Source organism: Ammospiza caudacuta, chromosome 1 (assembly GCF_027887145.1).
Source record: "Ammospiza caudacuta isolate bAmmCau1 chromosome 1, bAmmCau1.pri, whole genome shotgun sequence".
In the NCBI taxonomy this organism is placed as follows: Eukaryota; Metazoa; Chordata; class Aves; order Passeriformes; family Passerellidae; genus Ammospiza; species Ammospiza caudacuta.
Window position 1 is genome coordinate 23,278,616 of NC_080593.1, and position 20,700 is coordinate 23,299,315.

General features: G+C 38.8%; 1 protein-coding gene across 2 annotated transcripts in view; it reads left to right on the forward strand.

Moving 5' to 3' along the window:
* CDK14 (cyclin dependent kinase 14) overlaps nucleotides 1–20,700 on the forward strand; it is a 310,857-nt gene that overhangs the window by 5,308 nt on the left and 284,849 nt on the right. For both annotated transcript variants that reach the window (XM_058806832.1, XM_058806840.1), the window contains exon 2: nucleotides 1,727–1,758. In XM_058806832.1, the coding sequence (XP_058662815.1) occupies nucleotides 1,727–1,758 (32 nt within the window). The remainder of the gene's footprint in view (nucleotides 1–1,726; nucleotides 1,759–20,700) is intronic.

Genomic DNA, 20,700 nt, shown 5'->3' on the forward strand with positions numbered 1-20,700 from the left:
TCTGAGTACTTGGGATTTGCAGTCTGAAAATGTTTAGATCACCCTTCAAAACCATAAAAACATATTGAACTATCAAAATGTACAATGTGTGCCTCAGACCTCCTCAGCAAAACACCAGGGTTTGTTTCATTGTTTCTATCACTGAGCATGAAATCTAGATGAGTACCTGTGAAGCAGCGATCTTCAAAGGTTTGAGGGAAGCCATGTTTCGTGTCCTAAAGAAATGGGAGTTTAAAAGCAAAGGAAGGCTGGACATTCCCTGCTTTTCTGCACAAAGATAATTGGGATTTGTGCCTTGCTGCCCATGGTGGAGATTCTGAAGGTGCAGCACCGTTTGCACAGGTGGTGTTCAGTACCACCTCTGATACAGCTTCTACAGTTTTGGCATTGCTTTTGTTTTGTTTTGTTTTGCTTTTGTTTGTTTCTTGTGGGTTTTTTGTTTGCTTTTATTTTATTATTTTGTTTCATTTGGTTTTTATTTTTGCTGTGGGTTTTTTTTTGTTTGCTTGTTTTGGGGATTTTCAGTTTTTGGGGGTTTTTTTTGTGTGTGTGTGCGTTTTGATGGGGTTTTTTTCCTGGTTGTTTTTGGTTTTGAAGCTGGTAATGTAATCTGAAGACAAGATTTGAAAGATGTTTAGAAATTACTAGTGATTTGAAGGCAAAAAGAGCATCTAAAAGAGAAAATGAAGAACTGGGGTCTAGATCCTTTACCATGCTAGGTGCTTAAATATTTGTCTTCTGCAGAAATATGCAGGAGTGGAAGAAACGTTATGTTTCTTATAACTTAATGTTAATGGTGAGGAGGGACCCTTTTGGTGCAGCACTGCATGAGCTGCACGGCTGTTCATGACCTCCCTCAAACTGAAAACCTCCGAGGTTTAAACTGCAAAGAAGCCATCACCAATGCAATGGTTTATCTAATTTTAGCTCTTCAGGAGGGGGAAACAGAGAGCACTTTCAGGTCATGGCGTGCAGCACATGGAGTGCAGTCCCTCGTGGGTCTGGCTGAGAAAAAGAACCAGTCTCGTACCTTTGGACTGGCACAGTTCAGTGCAGATTTGGAAAAATTAATTTTCTTCATGTTTCAATAAAGAAATCCAGTGTGCTAAAGGAGAACTTTCCATCAGCTTAATCTTTGCTACAGGTGCAGAACTATTTGTGTCTTCATTTTCTTACTGGTTCACATATTTTCTGCACTGTTCTTCTCTCCTATGTTTGTTGATTCATTGCTTGTTAACAGCGTAAGAAAGAAATCTCTTCTGCTATAGTGCAAGTCATACTAAAAATTAAAAAAAAAAGAAAAACAGGAAAAAGGCATGTTACAATGCATACTATTTAATGAAGAGTTAGTACTTGAAAAACTGAATACATGGTTAGGTGTTTGCTATACTCTTCCTTTTTGAAGTTCAGTCAAGCTCTCCATAAAGGGTTTTCACACTTACTAGGAATTAAAATAAAAACCCAAACCCACCCTTACAAACTCTTATTTTCTTTAACCTGAGAGGATTTTTTCATAAATATGTAAATTTACTTTCTTAGAAACTCTCTGTGCTGTTCTACATTCCATTTACAGATTCACATTCTGAGTATAAAATTGTTATTCACACCAGCCTGCTCTTTCCTATTATAACAGGAAAATAATGCCCTGATTTTTTTCTTTTCTAGTGGTTTGTGTTTATTGAAATGCAGTACAGATAATAATTTGTTTTTTCTTTTTATTTTAAAGCCTTGAAGAAGGAAGATAGTGGCTTTGATGAGGTAGGTTAAACGTCTTTGTACCTTACATAGTCCAGGTATGCCTTTAGTATGTTGCAAAGAAACCCACAGATAGTAATGTTATGATGTACATGTGAATTAATACCTGCCTATTGCTCAAACATATTTTAATTTTCTGAATAACTACCAGAACAATGTGTTAGTCAAAGGGTCTGCATGGAACACTTAGGTTTTGGGTTTTTTTTAAAATGTAATACAGCTGGATGCTTTAAGAAAAGTGACCATTTAAAACTGTTCAGTGCTGAGAAATGTTGCATACAGAGAAAGTACTTCATAGAACTTTGCCCATGATAATTCCTGTAACTGTAGGCCTGTACTGTAACAGGCAGGGAAAAAAAACATCCCTCCTGAGAGAATACCTTATGTAAAGTGCTGCTGCACGGGCTTCTTGCTGAATATGTCAGCTGAGAGAGATGCTTATTATTAAATTAAAAAGAAACCCAACCCAACAGCTCAAAACCGACATCTAGTCTATTGGTAAAGCTGATACTTGATTATTCAGTCTAATCAGTTTGGGGTCTTGACCTGTCTGTGGTATGATTTGCAAGTTGACTTGTAAAATATGCTGCTCACAATTTGTGCTTGAGAGTTCCAGGTCAGTGCAAGTCATCCCAGGGAGCAAGTTTGTGCAGGAAGAGGTGGAGGCCTTGCTGTGGTGACTGGTCATATTGTAGTCAATGCTTGCCTAGTACTGCCACCATAGCTGGAAGCAAATGGAAGTATTTTCATGTGTTGATGTTGTGCTTCTGGCATTTCTTCTTCATTGCCTGCAAGCTTAAATTCTTGGCTGAATGAAGCGAGATAGATGTTGTGTAATGCCAGATTCTAGAATAAATAAATGATGATGTAATGTCCTGGATTCTGGATCAAATCAGACTCCATCTCTTTCTAAACAGATCACACTGATGCTCAAATACAGCAGTAACAATATAAATATTTCATGCTTTTCTGACATGCATTGCAAAAGCTGTAACTCACCTTGACCCATCTCAGGTCTGCAGTGAAGGTCATGGGATCGGGCTCTGTTTTCAGGAATTCCTGTTGCAGTGTGCAGTGGTCCTGACTATTTGGTCCTGACTATTTTATTTCTCTTGTAACTCTCATTGAACTTGATTCTGCCCTGAAAGTTACACCTGTGCAAATACGTGCAGATACGTGTTTAGTAAACTTTGAATTTTTGTTTTACGCATCTGGTCTGGTTCTGTTCAGTATTTTCTTCTGAAGGCTGTAGTGGTATATCTCTGGTATAACCTGCTCAGAATGTAGTAATACCTCATATTAAATGTGACTTAGAATTTAGAAGGATCTATTAAAAAGCACCGCCATATGAAGATGCCAGTTCTTCTGTCCCCTTCCCTTCCCCAGGATTGTTTATCTTCAGGTTGCATTTATTTTCTTTAAACTTGGTTTTCTGCTTTAACAGGAGACAACTTGAGCAAATTTTTGTTTAAATTCAAGAAGGTTGGGGGAGAAATAATCTTTCAAATATGTTTTTAATGGAATCTGACAGACTGTTGCAATGAGCTACTGCAGAGGCAGTAAGGGACATCTAGTGGGAAGGGTACACAAAAGAAGTTTCTTCCATTCCCTGTAAATATGGAAGAGCTTGATGTGACATTTGCATCAACTGGTTCCATAGTTTTAGGTGTCATTTCTTAGGAGAAAGAGAAGTGTCTTGAGATTTTATGTTGCCCTTATTATCTCTTCAAATTCTTCACAGTTCTTGGCAATTTTCTAGCCTAACGTGTGAATCAGAGAATAAGCTGTACCAGGTATCACTTAATTCCTTTCTTTTCAAACATCCTTCAAATCAGAAGATGAAACAGATGTTGATAACAATAATGTACCTGATTTTATAACACCTACTCCTGAGGAAGACAGAATCTGTGAGCAGAGGAGTGGGTGAACATATTGGTTTTAGGAGGCCATCCTGAAAAACACTACTAAGACCATTTGATATTAAAAAAAGCAGTCTAGTCTTCTGGCTTGTGTATGTAGTATTGCTATAACAGGGAAACAGTTATGAAGAAAGTTAATATGACAGTAAGTGGGAATATCAGACGGGAATATCAGATAAAGATAGAAGAGAGACAAGTAGTTTTCCAAGCTGTCCAAAGCTGTCAGCTTTGGGCCTCCTACTACAAAAAATTAAATAGTCAACTATTGAAGCAGAAATTTCATTTAATAAGCAGGGCATTCTCTTTGTATGGTTAGGGAAACGATGCTCTTTTATGTTGCTGACAGATGCTGTGTATCTCTTCTCAGCCTGTGTTTCCCCTTTCCTGAAGGGAGGTTGACCTGTGAAGCCAGGCTTGAACAAGGAGCAATGAACTTGCAGGGGAACTTTATGCTCTTTACAGATAGCGGTGGAGGACTCATGTTTTAGCCTTTCAAGTTGTGACCAGAACACCAGGAGGAGAAGCTGGCCAACAGGGACCTGAAATTTCTGATGGAGGAGAGGGAGTGGCATGAAGAGGAAGATGACCCTTCTAAAGCTGCAAGGTCTGCATTTGCAGCTGGATAGGGTCTCACTTTATTCTGCATATTGTAAGTGCTACATGAGGTGCTTACTTGTTTGTCTCTCAGGAACTGAGAGGGATAAATTGAGCACTTCAGTGGTTCTTAATTCTACCTGCTTTAATTGCTTGCAGTAGCTGAAAAATATATAACACTGCAGGAAGTTGTCTGTCTTTGAAGAGAAACTACTAAAAATGAAGATGTCAGACATGATAGGCAAGTGTACCACATAATTGCTTTCTGTTGGTTATGAAATTAATCTGTAAATTTGGATAAAAATTCTGGACAAATATTCTTTTTAAATACTGGACAAAAATTCTTTTTGTCCAGTAAATTAGAACCAAAAGAATCATGAGGAGTGAATCCTGTGATTAAGTTATCTATTAGGAAATACTTTTATTTGTAGAATTGTTTCAGGGATCTTACTGCTGTATTTAGTTCTACCCATAAAGTGAGAGCACAACAATAGCATGAAGGAGTAGTGTAAGATTTCTCACTTTTTAGTACCTGCTCTTGTGTTGCTTTGATTAAATTTTAAATGAAAAAAACCAGTTTTCTGTAAGTGATGCCAGCCTTTGCTTTGGTCTAGGAGAGAACACTGAATTAATCCATTTAATAGATTTAGTGGTAGCCTGCTCACTTTCCTAAGATATTGTGACATCTTCCAGAGACTTATATGAATAAAGGAGTGGATACAGAGAACTTCTACATTTCTTCTTCTACACTTCTTTCATTTAAAGCAGTAATTGTGTGGTTTTGTTTTTTCCTTTTTAACTTTTAGCCTCTTCCTTTCTGTCATACTGGTCACATTGTGGGAACTGAAACATAGGCCTGTGTCAGGACGTGCTGAAATCGGTGGGAAGGTTCTCAGTGTTTTCAGCGGTTTGTGGTTTGGTTTCCTCTGTCATGGAGTATCATGGGAGAGGGGGGCTGTTCTTGCCTCTTTTCAAAGTTTTTTGAGTAAGGCACCTTCTCCTGGTGTCCTTAAATGTACCTTATGTATTCTCTGAAAATGGCAAACTGTGAGCCACCCTCCCCCTGCAAAGTAGCTGCCCTGTTTTTCAAAGCAACCTAAGTTTCACACTCTGAGTGTGGGCTCTGGCACAGTTAGCATTTGTTTTGTTGTTTTAGCTGCAGCTCTGATTATCTACACTGAATATCGTGATAGAAAATGAACACCTCTGAGGAGCAGCACTACATAAAAAGAGCAGTCTAAAAACAAATAAGTGTTCCTTGAGTGAATGTTTTGTTTGTGTTTCAGTAGTTTGTCAAAGTTTGGATTAATAATTTCCAACTAATGCAGGATTGCTTTGATGTATTTGGACCACTGGTGTAGCAAGTCCACTCTGCCTCATAATGATGGAACCAATTTATTTTTCATTACAATGTGATCAAGGCAAATAACAAGTGGCTGAATTGTAGCATAATTTTTGGAATAACAGCCAGTGTTGATGTTGTGACTACATTCATCTCAAGGCTGGTGGTAACCTACTCCTTTAGTTAGCTGCTTGCTATTATGATTTATTTCTAAATTATTGTCAGCAGTTGCAAGCTGTTGTTCTTGTCCTTCTGTTGCTGGTTTCTCTGAGCCCTTAAATCATGTTTTAAGACCTTCAGTCATATGTGTGCACACTAAATAAATTAATATCAATGACACAATGAAATCAAAAGAAAATAATCTTCAGACTCAAAATAAACATGATTTTTGTTGATTAATGCTTCTTATAGTGAGTTTTATTGCTATTTTTTAGCCGTATTTTAATGTTAATTTTTACTGATATCAAGAGGACCTTTTTTTAAGGCCATCTTTCTTAGGAGATTGGGGTGCTGTGATTGTGCCTGCTGCATGTGTAATGCTGTCTGACTTCACCCAGTAACTTGGAAGCTGGCTGACACTAGATGCCTGGATGCTTGCTGGAAAAGCATGTGAGCTGGCTGAGGGGTAGAGATAAGCATCTCCTCTGATGGAAAAGCTGAAATGCAAGTTCTTGTGAGCATAGGAGAATGCAGCTGGAGGTGTTATGAATACTCTGACTTCAGCAAAATCCTTAATACTCATCTACTCCTTCCTGCATGCAGAGTCTCCAACTATGAGGAAGCCAAATTTCATTTATTTCACTCATGGAACAACTTCTGTGTGTTTGAAGTGGAAGTGTGTGAAAGGGGAGGGAGTTCTGCCAAGTTGCTTCTTGATTCTGTATTGTGCCTGCTCTCACAGTCTCTCTCACCCCAAATAAAAAGGCTACTCCCTCTGTGGGATGTTGGCATGAAAAATGTCTTGGTTTAAAGGACACCCATCTCTGAACCAGAACTTTTGCATAGGGATTATTTTGACTTTGAACAGTTAAAGGAAAGGGTGTAGTTGGAAAAAAGCAAAGCTTTGTAAAGCATGAACAAGAGGCATTTGAATGCCATAATGCAGGTGGCACATAATACACTAAGTAACTTCTGCATGTTTTTACTATTTGATTTCTAGTTAGCAGCTTGAGAGAGAAGTGCACATATGACAGAAAGATAAAAACCCCTTAAAACTGAATTTGGAAGAAAATGCCAGAAGTATAGGTGTCAAAGCATTTTCTAAATAGTAACGGGGAACTGGGTCAGAAAAACTTCATCTGGTAGTTAGGTTACTTTGCCAAATGTGTACAAAGGTGGTTCAAGTGTCTGAAAAATGTGTTTGCTCAGATGTTTTGTCACAGAACAAATGAGAGGAAACATAATTCTAGGCAGAAGACATCTCAGTTGCTGCTTTTGAAGTGTTGCTTGATGCATGACACAGGCAAATATTTTCTTGGTGACAAGAAGGAGGTAAAGGCTTGATAATGTAATCTGATGCTTCCTGCAGGAGGACCACCCTCTTGGGTTAGAAAGGTCTTTGTGTGTCTGATAAAGATCTTTCCAGACTGCCACCTTTGGCAGGGAAGCTGGGTGGGGATGATGTTGTCTCCTGAGCCTGTACATGACAGAGATTTCCCAGGAGATGGTTTGTGTTCCTACCACTCCTAATTCTGTGTCTTCTGTTCCCCAGTACTGTTCTCTCACACTTCTGAGGATCTGGTGTTGGTCCAGTGGTTCCCCAGCAGCAGATGGCTTAGACATCAGAGAGACATTTACTGGTCTCTGCATCTCTCTGAGGCCATTCCAACAAAATATGAATCTGAATTGTGTCCTAGCTCTTAGGACTGGTGTGTGATGCTAATGTGTGTGCATCTGTAGCAGAATAGTGCCAGCATTTCAGGCCTTAGAAAGCTGTTCTTATCTGCTTTAAGGGAAATATTGTTTTCTCTAGACTGATAATATTATTTGCAGTTGTGCTTCAGGTGAGTCTGAGAATGAAGGGCATCAATGGAAGAGAGCAAATATTGCCATTCTGCTAAAGCTTCTTACTGCATCAGCTGTGGGACAGATGTGCTTTCTGTGGGACAGAAGGGACATTGTTCTGTAAAAACCCTGGTCTGTGAAACTTCTGGTGGCTCAAAAAAGCCCAACTCTTGGGTAGCCTTGCACAACTTCTCAGAGAATTTTTATTTTTTATATGGTGATCAGGGATTCCTGTCACTTCCCTGTGCTATGTTGCACATGGAAATAAATCAGGTTCTGGAAGGCATGAGAGACACTTCAGAAACAGATCTGGGGGACCACAATGCAAGCTGTTAAGCAACTGAGAAGTGGCAGGAAAAAAGTGGCAAGAAAAACTGACCACGAAATATCTGCTTTGTTTTGCCAATTTCAAGGCTTTGAACCAAAACCTGAGACCATGTGGAAGTTTTTGAGATTTACTTGGCAGTGGCTCTTCCCATTCAGTACAGGAACTGTTATTGCTAGGGGATAGATAGACCTGGCCTTTAGGAGATGAAAGTTTGAGAACCCTCTTTAGTAGCCGAGGAAGAGCTTTAATCTTGGCACATCCCTTAAATCTGTGGAGTGGCAGTGGTTTGAATTTTTGCCTCAGCCATTGATATGTTCTGTTGTGTGCTCTGCTGCCTGTTGTGTTTGGTGGGAGTGCATCCTGTTACCTTTTAGACAGTGTGTAGTATGAACATAAGGTGGTGGTTAAGTCAAGTGTGAACCTGCTTACTCTTCCTTTTCTCTGCCTTTTTTTCTGTAGAAAAGGACAGAAGAAGGGTTCTTGTGATTAGTTGATATGCCTGTGTCCTTTGCTTAACTTTTCTTTGAGAATGGATGGAGCAAAGGAGCAGAACTTGGTCTGAATCCATGTTTGCAGCAGTGGCTGGTGAGGATTTGTCCAAAATGCTGACATATATAGCTGTGTTGTGATCTGCAGGCAAGTGTTTTAGCTATCAGAGAAACACTGCAAAATGAAGATGAATTTCCAGGCCTACTTCTCTCACTTGTGCATGTGTATTTTGGGATGTTTCTGCTCATCAGATCAGAGGGTGTATGCATTCCAGGAATGTGGAGTCTGAATGTAAGCTGTTATTATTTTGATCAAGTATGCTTACATGTAAATCCTGCTGTTTATTTTCTTGAGACATACAGGATATAGTAATTTATCGATAGATTAAATAGAGTAACAAAGCACAATATGCTTTATATGGGATACATATCTTCTTGTTCTTGGCCTTGTGGGCCATCTCCTGATTGTGAGGCAAGAAATAATCATGCCCCTTCCTTGATAGTCTTATCTCTTCTGTCTACTTTGTACTTAGACATTATTGCTTTTGTTATTTTTTTCTTCCAAGCCACACAAGAGCAGACATATGACTATATCTAAATCTTTTTCTCATGAAGGGATCTAAATGAAAATTATCAGTCTACATTTTAACTTTCCTGAGAAATTCTGCATGTATGCTGCCTCATCTGCTGTGTGTCACAATATTGCTGACAGCCATATATTTGCAGGATCTCATCCACAGTAATCAAAGTTCTGAGTCAATTGACATCTTTTGGTAATTATTTGAAAGGGATAAGAAAAAAGAGATTACAGGCTTATTCAAACAAAATGGATTTTATGTACACAAAACAATGTCATTTTGATGATATTAAGGCTTAAAGAAATTGTTATTGCCTTACAGCTATTTTTCTATATATTCTGGAATTTATCTTTTTGCCCTTCCAGCAAACTTTTCTACTTCTAAGCCAGTTGAATCAGAGTCCTGCTAGTACTTCTTCTGTTCATTTCAGGTATAGAAATTCTCCTTATCATGTTTAAAAATTCAAACTTGAATATTACAAGTTATTTAAGTATGAAATATTGGCAGTAATTTATTAAGTAAAAGTAAGTGTGAATGCTGCTGAAAACAATGATAAATGATGGAAGCAGGATTGCTGAGAGAACACATAATGCATCATAACCAATTCTAAGTAATAACTGGAATTGATTGTGTTTGGGGCCCTCTGAGGTTTTTACTTCACTTGAATTAAGTTTTTCAGTAGAATCCAGGTGTTCAGCTTCTTAAGTATGGAGCAATAAAAACATTGCTAGCATTGGAAAATGTTCATTGATGTGCCAACCCAGGAAATCCAGTGGCTTACAATATTTTTCTTATTGCCATGTACTCAGCAGGGCTTTTCTTTGTACATTAACTTTTCGAGAGCTCACATGTACAAAAAGGTGTTCTTCCATACATATTTGTTTGAGGCATCTTCCTGTTTGTTTTAGGGAGGGTAAACTTCTTTTTAATCCTCAGCACCATTTTTTAAAATGGATCTTTACCTTCCTTTGTTTCCACTGGGATGCACATTGAGACTCAGGCATGGTGATCCTGGCACTGCACCTGAGAGGGGCTTTGTGCTGTTCCTGGACTTGTTTTCTGTCATCTGTCTTGAAAATTCGACACTGAAGGAATTTGTCTGAGGTCACTTGCTGTGATCAGTTAGGTCAGATGTGCCCTTAAGCTTTGAGATCTGGAAGACTTTTCATTATGCCAGGTTATGTTGTAAGTAGTGCAGAGGATGCGTATTTTGACTTATTTTTCTTAAATACTGTGTCTACAGATGAAGAACTTTTCCTTTCTGTATTGTTAGAAGGAGAACATGTTGAAATGTGTAGAGAGCTTTATAATTAATTATTTTTATCTTTGTCTCTCCATTAACAGTTATTGTTGCTTTCTGACTGAGAAAGAAGATCTGTTTCTGACAGAGAACCAAGATCTTCACTTCTTACTTTTTTTGGAAGTTGTTCTATTAATTGTGGTTATTTTGTTTTACGTTTTTTTTTCTTTTTTTTTGGAAAACTATCTATGTACACATCTATCCCATCCTCCTAAGGGATCAGTATGTCCATCCTTTTCTTTACCTTTTGTTATTGGTAGTCCCCTTATAACAATTTCTGGTTTCTTTTCAGTTATTTCCTTTTAACCAGTGACAAAAGCTGCATCACAGTTCAAGTGCAGTGCCCATGTTGGTTAGCTCTTAGGCACAGATATGCTTCTTTGATTTCCTCTTTTTGCTTTCCTGTTTGTGCCTCTTTTCATTTAAAGCTTAGTCTCGATGTAGTTATCTACAGTCACTCTGTGCCTTTATGCTGTTTGTCCTGTTCTGAAGCTGGTGTTGTCACCTTGTCTGTGGTGACAGGGATGTTCTGAAGGCTTGCCAGATGTTGAGCCAGCTGCGGGGAAGCCCAGCCAGGGTGGGAGCCCTGTCCTGAGTGCAGTGGGCAGGAGGGGAGGCAGCAGCTGCGGGCTGCGGAGGCTGCTGGCACCGGCAGACACTGGCAGAAGCCACACAAAGTGTGCGTTGGTAACTCTCATTTATTTATTGGCCTTCTAAACAGACAGATTTATTAAATGATCTCCAACCTGCTCTCCTTTGTCCATGCCAATTACTGATGCAGTTTTGCAGTTAAAAAATAGCAATCCTTAAAAAATAGCAATGCTTGCTCAGAAAAAGCTTTTTTTAGCTTATCCATGCAAAGAATGATACAAGTTCCATTTGTCAAATTCATTATCATTCTTACAGTGTCCTGGCTTGTTCAGATGTGGGAAGTCTCTCATGACTGCAGGTTTGCTTGGTTTGGAGGGAAAATAGTTTTTTTTTTTGATTGTTTAAAAAAATAAAAAATAAAAGCAGTGATGATTTATTTTAGCTTTTCATGCACAAAGAGGAACCAGATACAAACAGGATGTTTGTTAGAGGCATCTCCTGATGACCATGGAGATGCACAGAATTCCAGAAACTAGAGGACAGCATCTGGAGAAATACTTGAGGTTTTTTTTTTTTTTCCACTTGTTTAGTTACTACTCTGGTATGGCTCATTTAAATGTGATTTGTCTGGCTGTCATCAAATCATGACAGAAGCTCAGAGAAGATGAAGGGAAATGCCTAATTTGCTTGGCCTTGTAAAAGATATGCTATAGCATTTCAGGACCTTTTTCTGTTCAAATCAGTAAGAAAATGGTATTTTTATGTTTGAAAGTAAGTTTGCAGTATCTAGGAAGCTATGAGTTAGACTGCATATATTTTTTTATATCTTAAGAACAGGTTTTTTTCAGTGGTGTGGAGAGAATGCTTAGTCATGCATTTTATATGGACATAGACAATGGGCTCAAACTATATTTGTGATTATATTCAACAACACAAAACTATGATATTCAATAAAATGTTTCTTCAAAAGTTAAAAAAAAAGTTATGAAAGAAAATTCTGTCATATTTGAACAAATACTGTCATGGAACACAAGAATCCTTTCCTTGAAATTCTGTCTTACGCATTAATTTTGACAGTGTTTTACCTGGGATGCTCTGCTAGGTTAATTCCCAGCACTAATTATTTCATTCACCCACAGGAGGGGCAGAAATGGTGCAGACTTTTACAGTCAAAGTGATGTTTCATTTTGGTATTGTCAGTTAAGCTTCAGAGAGGACACCAGTGTGAGCCCAGTGCCCTGGGACTCAGCAGAGCTCATGAGCATATTTGATGCTCACTGCTGAGGAGGTGATTTCAAGGGTCCTCTGGGGTTCAGTGGTGATGCAAGACTCTGGAGCAGATATTCTACTGTGAGTGGATCCTTATCTTGGAAGCCTGTGTGAATTGGTTTACTTTATTGTTAAGATTTGGGAGAATGCCATGGCTGTCTTCCTTGTTCAGTTTCTATTGCTTGTGAAAAATCAGAGAGAAGACCTCTTGGAGAGGAAGGTGAAAAATGGAAAATGTAATTCCTTTTCCTTGTGCCAAAGAACATAGAAGGAATATGAGATATTCAGTTGGAATATATTAGTTAAAATCTGAGTTTGCTTCTTAGCCTTCTTCAAGATTTCAAATAGATAATTAATCAGGAAGAAATTGGATTAAACTGCCATCATTCACAACCTCAGCATTCTGCCTCAGGACCACATAACTAGCACTCATGGTGTGTCACTAACAGTATGAGCCACAGTGTGAGAGACAGCAACCTCCAGAATGAACCCTGTGTCACTCACCAGGGCCTTGAGCTGGGTACAGGATGGAATTTAACTGGGTACAGGATGGAATTTTGCCTGTAGCTCAAAAAGAGGCTCAGTCTCCAAGTTCAGACCACACTGTTTATTAAAACATATTATGTTGGGAACTGACCAGCTTTGCAGAAAAGAGCCTGAGGGTCCTGGTGGACATGAAGTTGGATGTGAGTTTGCACCGTGCCCTTGCTGCAAAGGTGGGTGCTGGTATCATGGGGTGCACTGGGAGGAATGTTGCCAGCAGGTGAAGGGGAGGTGGTGCCTCCCTTCCACACAGCACTGAGGAGGCCACACCTACTGTACAGGTAGTTCTGGGCTCCTCAGTGCAAGAGGGACATGAAGAAGAGCCACTAAAGTGATTAAGGGACTGGAGCATCTCCTGTGAGAACTGGGATTGTTCAGCCTGGTGAAGAGAAGGAGCAGTGGGGGATCTTACCAATGAAGGGAGGATGTATGGAAGACAAAGTCAGGCTCTTCTCAGTGGTGCCACATGACAGGACAGGGGCATGAACTGAGACAGGGAACTGAAAACCTCTGAACATCAGGAAACACATTTTTACTGTGAGCATGACCTAGGAGAAAGAGAAATTTCCCATTAAGGTTGGGGAGTCACCATCTGTGGAGGAGCCATCTGGACAACCTGCCCATCCTGTGCACTGTGATTTAGGTGGCTCTGCTTGAGCAGATGGGTTGGACCAGATGACCTGCAGAGGAGCCTTCCAATCTCCACCATTTGTGACTTTTTGACTTTTTTACAAGCTGCTTTCTTTCTGCATTTTTGGAAGCTTTTTTGCATTGCTTGTGCCACATGCAATTGATTTGTTAGTTTTTCCATATGTGATCACCTATAATATTCTAATTGTTTCTGTAAGGAGAAGTGATTTGCTTCATCTGTGATTCCATATGGTACATTGCAAATAATCGAGGCCCAGTACTATGAACACTGTAAGAGATACTGTTTCAAACCACTTGTTTATTAAAGCTTAGAAGAAATATAATTGTGGAGATTCTCTAGAAACAGCTGTAATAAAACGTTTACCTTTAAAAACTCATTCCTATCCACTGCTCATCTGCCAAAGACACCCCTGGAATAGTCCTTCTGTTTCTTTCCCTCTCCGAATCCCAACACTTGGTGCTCCAGAGCAAGCAACACAGAGCTTATTGCTGAAGTTTGAGTTTTTTTCCTCTTACAGGAATCTGTAGTTTTACCTCTTATCAAGTGTTTCCATGAGGAATTACAAAAAAGGGGGCTCTTGTGGAATTTGTTTTTATTAACATGCGTAAAATGTGTATTTAAGCGTCGCTTCTGCCTGCTCTTCCATGAGGTCAGTTTCAAAAACTGACTCTAACCTATCCATGGAAATCACCTGTGTTTATGAACCTTTAAAAGAACCACATGCTTCCAACAGAAATAAAGAATTTTTTGCCTGGAATTATCCATTTGTAGCAAAGTCAGTCATTTTGAGGCTCCAGATTGATTTATCTGGAAAGAGGAAACATTTGCTGCCAAAAGCATTAGAGCGAAAATAAGCTTTGTCAAATAAAGGGAATTATTCACCAAGTCTTGAGTATTCCCTTTGGAAAGGACTGGGGAGGCTGAGGTGAAAAGTGAAGAACTTTTTTTCTGGTTAGTAGTGGGTCTAGGCAGTAGGGTGGGAGGGGAGATACTTTTTTAACATGTAGTTCTTTCTCCATAAACCTAGGGGAAGGGGGAATATCCCATCACACTTTCTGCTGCTGGGTGCACTTTTAAACCTTCGTTTTCACATTTGCTTCTTCCTTAAATATGTTTCTAACTTTATATATGGAGTTGTGTGGAGCAAATGCAGGCTACTTGAAGCTTCTCAATTCTTGATCTGAAGTGTGGCCCTTAAGTGCTTCTTATGGTGAATTGCTCTGCTTATAGACTTGTTCCTGAAAGGTTTCCAGTTCTGGAATTGGCATTAGCAGTAAGAAATATCCTGTGGAAAAAAAAGCTGGGGAACCCAAGTCTAGCCAGAATTATTCATTGCATTGTACCAGCTGTCAACAGGACTCTCAGTTGTAATTTTGGCTTTAACACTTTGTGGTCTAATGCTTGATTTTTAGGAAAGGGTCTGTGAGCTGATGGTGGTAGGGCTGTATTCCAAATTTGAATGGCTGTGTTGTGCCTGTAAGTTCTTTGCTTGTGCATAAAGCTGCTGTCAACATCAACAAAGCACAGCTGAACAACCACTACTTTTGAAAGAGTAGCTTACCTTTATTTTGTTTTTCTGCCTAAGACTAGTGCACAATCACATATTTTACTGTTTTAGTACTTTCTTTTTTTTCAGTTTACTCTTTAAGAGGTGAACTGCCTTATATTGGCTTGCATTTTAGAAATTGCTGCCGTTTTGTAATAGCAGGATGATGTGCATCTTGCAAACTGGTTCATGAAGCTCTGTCCTGAGCACCAGACTCCTTCAGTAGAATAGTTCAAAAGATTGTGCTCATTATGCTAGAAAATGGTACCCTTAGGGTCCTGCTTGATCAAGGTGGGGGATGCTTTAAAACTGGGCTATAATCTAGAGTGCAATAAAGCAGATTTATGGTTAATTTAAGTTTATAAGAGAAGGGAGTAAATTATGTTCACTCTTGCTGCACAGTTTTGGAAAAAAAATATGCATTAATAAACAATATGTCTGTAATTAATTAATGGTCCCCTGGACCCTGGAGACGGTTTTCTCCCAAACTAGTTAATTAGTGTGTAAAACACAAAAAAATTAATCCCAAAATTCATCATGAAAAATCAGCTATGGGTTGGTGAATTGTGGTCATTAAAGCATTTTGTTTTTCTGTTTGTGTTTTTTTTTTTTTTTTTTTTTTTTTTTTTTTTTGTCTTAATGGCCAAAGTTAACAACCAAGACAAATGGAAAACAAAGCACCAATGCTGAGGTGCATTTTGACAATTCTAATTATTGTCCTGGGCCACTAAAAGCATCATAAAGCTCTCTCTAGAATTAATGTGAGCTATAAACCTATTGTGTACTCTAGATTTCAAAATGAGTATTGATTACTATTTTTTTTTATTACTTAGGAAGATATGGGCAGGGCCTAAATATTAGAGCCCTCAAATTCATCACTCCCTATGTTTTCTGTTATCCTTCTTTAATCTTCTGCTGTGTCTGTTATTTTTCTCCCTCTCCAGATAGACTGATAAATCTCCTGAATTTGATCACTAAACCACATTTCAATAGCCTGCTGTTCTGGTAACCTAGATGGGGTCAGCATTTTCAGTACCTTTTAATAAGCAGGTTACCATGCATGTCTCAGTTGGATTCACATTATTGGTTACTGAAGTAGATTTTAGTATTTGGTTCCTAAATTCTTAGTAAAGCTTTTGCAAAGCATGAAGTGCTCTGTGCTTTGTGTGCTGACAGCTTCACTGGCTTGCAGGGAAACACATAAATTGGTCAAAAATGTGCATACTCATAGAATCAAAGCCTTAATTTGTAAAATGATACTTAATAAGAAAAATGGGCACGAGGTAGTAATTTTTCTTGTTGAAAACAATGGTTATTGCTCAGGTAAATGTTAGCAGCCTTGACTGATTGCAGACAAGAAGTGCAGAAGTGATTAACATGACAATTTACAAATCATGCCATAAATTTTTTTGTCCCTTGCAGCCACAACAGGTATACAAACTGGTCTTACAGGTTTAGTTTAGTTCTTTTGGAAGAAAAAAAGTGTGTTACAAAAAACTTGGGACAGAAAACCAAAATTCTTCCATATTTAAGTTTTCTTTATCAGGCTTCAGCCTGATACCTATTTCTTTTATATTATTAAAGTGAAGCTTTGATGCATGCATTGGTATCTCCTCCCCATCATTTTTCTCCCACACTACTAAGTCCTTTTATGTTATGCTTTAGTATGAACAGTTGAATTCTTCTTTAGGCTTCTTCTAAGAAAATGAGTTTTCTAACTTAGGCTGCATTTATCTTTGACTATATATAAACTTTAAAAAATTGGCTGGTTTTAAGGAAGTGTATGTTCAAGAGGCAGCAAAGGATATTAGAAATATCCATAATGACTTTCAATCTTTTAAGGTAATAAACACAAGTCTGCTTGCAAGCATAAGGGGAAATTTAAGGGGAAATTTGGTATTTATTCTAAGGCTATACAAAGCAGTTGTATCCAAATATGAATGCAAGTACAGAATAAATTAATTTCTGTCTCTAACACAATATATTCAAACTACGGATATCCATGTCAAGCAGGTTGGGTTTTTACTTCCTCATTGAATCCTGTCTTTATTTATATCTTATATATTTATATCTAGGATAAACTTTACCATGTTTACTTGGTATAAATGATTTCCCTCATGCTAACCACAGGGATTTGGGAGAGGAAGCTAGCAGGTATGTTGCTAGTGTGTTCTCAGCTTTTATAGATGATAGACATGCTGCCCTGCTCCTCCTCTGATTTTAAATTGACACTTTGAAATGACTTGTGGAGGTGATAGCAGAGGGAGTCAAGGATGTTTCTTCCTTTGCATGCCTTTACATGAGGTGTCACTGTTTTCTGTGCTCTCTCTTCTGCAGTCATCCAAGGTGCCCCCCAGAGTCCTTCTTGGAAAGGCTTTGCTGGAGCTGGACAACTCCAGCAGGGCAGTTATGGGACAGCTGTGTTGTAAGGAGAAAGCAAATAGAGTAGGATTGTTAAGCCTGGAAAAGACCACCAAAGAGAATTATTACAGATACACAAAACTATGTGTGATGTGGACAAGTTGAGTAAAAAAAGGAAGTAAGCAGGCAGAGGGAAGTTTTCTGTGGAGAGCTCCACAGAACTGAACTGATTTCATGTTGCTGTTTTTGCCTTGCTGCAGGGAAGGAGCTTCAGGCCTGTGAAAGCCTTGGCAGGGCTTGGGGTGGGGGTGAGTTTTTCCCCAAGATTTGGAACAGTGAAGCATGTCTGGGGACAGCAGAGCACATGTTGGAGGAGGGGACAAATGGAAAACATCTGGAGGTGGCTCTCACTGGAAGGGTATGTGCTCTCCCTCCACAGAAACCACAGAGCTTATCTGTTGAGAGACACTGGCTGAGTGGCTTCATCCAATATTGGCATCTTTGTGTTTGGAGCTAGGGGCACATAAAAATCACAGTGGTAATGTTTCTTAGGGGTAATTTTGTTAAACAATGCTACTCTTGCTGGCAAAACTCCAGGTGTAGTCTTGGCTTTGTATTGGTTCATGTTTTACAGTTTCTGATTTATCTTACTCAAATGCCTGGCATAAATAAAAGAGAAGAAAATTCTTTTTGCAGAAATGAGTTGTCTCTTACAAAAGAGCTGGAGCTGCTGACAAATCCATCGTAGAATAGCCTGGAGAGGGTAAAGAGAAGAACAGTGAAGGAAAACTGGAGTATAGTGAAGGATCTGGGTCTTTTCTAGGGAGGGGAAGATGTCTTATTACTTACACAGTATTCAAAATGTGACTTCATATTCAGGCAACACATTCTCTAGAGATTTTACAAACTCCACAAAAATGCTAATGAAAAGCAAGTGTTTTATTGTGAAGTTGTCTTCTTTCTCCCTTCTCGAATTCTTAAAAATTTGAAAATAGCTTACAACTAAACTGTTTTCTATTTAGCTTCTATTTGCATTCCTAGTCAGAGTAGTTTCACCTTACCACTTGGATTTCCTGTGCAGTATTTCCAAATGGGACCACAGGGACTTGTTGCTTTAATTTGTTTGTATTCTGTTTCCTGCAAGGCTGTATGTCTCTGTGGGCATTTTTCTTGTGTAGATGTGCATGTGTTCTTTCGGTTAATATCGGGGAAGAGTTGTGAGTAAAGGCTCCTTTACTGTAGAAGTGTAGTAGGCCTTAATTTTGAGCTGGAAAATAAACATTTAATCTATTCTTCAAAGTACTGAGATTTTAGATCCCTTTTTTTGTCTGTAACAGGATGAGAGGCCAACTCTCCTCTTCTTAAAGATCCAGCCCACTCTAGAGAAGCTGATAGTGTTTCAGCATGTGTATCACACAGCCCAGCTGCATTTTGTGATCACCAGATAATATTCTCTTTTACGAACATGAGTTGACAGCTAGGTCCAGTTTTGGTTCTGAAAAATCTTTTCTTAATGGCATCTTTCTGGAAACCATTATGCTTTTGCAAAAAAGTGGAAAATTTTTGACCAGTCTAATTTTCTGTATTTTTTATTTCTTGACTTGATACATGATAATGCTTTATATTTAATAAAGATTATGTATAACTTTTGACATAGTTTTTAAAGTTGTGCTTATCATCATCTGTATTTCAAAATCTTTTGTGTATGACAGTTCAGTTATCTTGCTTGTAGCTCTCATAGTAATATACCACAGGTTATTGTATATGCCAGCTTCATTTTTCTGCTTTGTATGTCTATTTTTGTGGAATCAGTTTCATTTCCTCTTTTGTTATGTGTTGGTGCCTATGCTTCAGAGTACTGCTTGTGTCAAATTAGCTTTTTTTTTTCATTTTATTTTCACTCTGTAGAGGTTTTGTAGTGGTGGTGCAGTTTGTGCTTCTGTTGTTTGGGGTCTGATGCTGTAGAACACCTCTGTGTGGAAAAATGGCATACAGAAAATTCATCTGAAATAAAGTACTTTGGTTAGAAGAAAGTTCAGAAGGTCGTTTTGTCTAGTCTCCCATTTGAATATTTTAGAAAATAATATTTTAGGAAATACGTAAAAAACAAGGGAGGGTGTTGTATTGGGCTAGGGTTGTAGTTTTGCTCTGAATTTAAGGAAATAGAGAAGTCCAAAATACTAGCCAATATTTTCTCCTTTATAATGACATTTTTTTCCTTCCAAAAATAAAGGTAAAATAAAAAAAGAATAGAATGTACACTTCTGTTGACATGCAGCCTCTTTCCACAGAAAAGTTATAACTTACAGTTGTAGCCCATATTTACATAACACTGGAACAGAAGCTGTAGTTACAGTAGTATTGGGAAGAGACCTGCTCTGTTTTGTCCCTGGTTGTTTAAATACTAAAATCTATTTAAAGTACCTGCAGCACTTCCTAAAGGTGCTCTGCCCAACAGCTTCCATTCACAGAGATATTTCCTGGTAATCCAGGGTTCTGAACCCTACAAGATGGGGATTCTGAAAGAACCTTACAATACAGAATCTCTTTATATTCTTAAGTATGCTCACATGAACTTGCTGTTGTATTAAATACTTTGTTTACATAGACTTTGAGAATATGATACTTCTGCTATTTCTTTTCAGCAAGTGATGAGTGTTTAAGTCTGTAACAGACATATATTTTAAGCAGCACAATAATTTCACATTTCACAAATATTTCACATTAGAGCTTTTTAGTCAAGACCTTATGTGGTGGGTTTAACCCAGACAGCAACTAAGCACCTACCAGCCCCTCCCTCCCATCCTCTTTCCCCTGCTTCTTGCAGTGGGATAAGAATTGGAAGAGTAAAAGCAACAAAACCTTTTGAGTTGAGATAAAGACTATTTAACAGTGAAGAAAAGTGAAGAAAACCCACAAGTGATGCAAAGGCAGCCACTCAGAACTTGTCGCAGGTAGAGTGATCCCAACCAGACTCCGAGCAGCAGCTACCTTGGAAAGTTCACACCCCCAGTTTTTATGGCTTTTCGTGTTATGTGTCACAGAATATCCCTTGGGTCACTTGGGGCCAGCTGTCCCAGCGGTGTCCTTGCCCACCCTCAGCCTGCATCATGGGGACAGTGTGAGAGGCAGAGGAGGTCTGGAGTCTGTGCAAGCAGCAGCAGGAATATTGCTGTGTTACCTGTTCTGCTTTGCTCATAAATACAAACACCAGAGGAGCTGCTGTGAGGAACACCAGCTCCAGGCAGCAGGGGCAGCACGCCTTACCTTGTTGCTCAGGTCAGGCTACTACAAACAGCATCGCTTAAATGTTTTGGAAGAACATTAACCTTGACTCTGCAGTGCTCTGGGGGCTGAAGCTCCTGCTCTGATGGCTCTGAGGGCACCATGTTTCCCAGAACAGCTGGGGTTTATGAAAGAAATGTTTTCT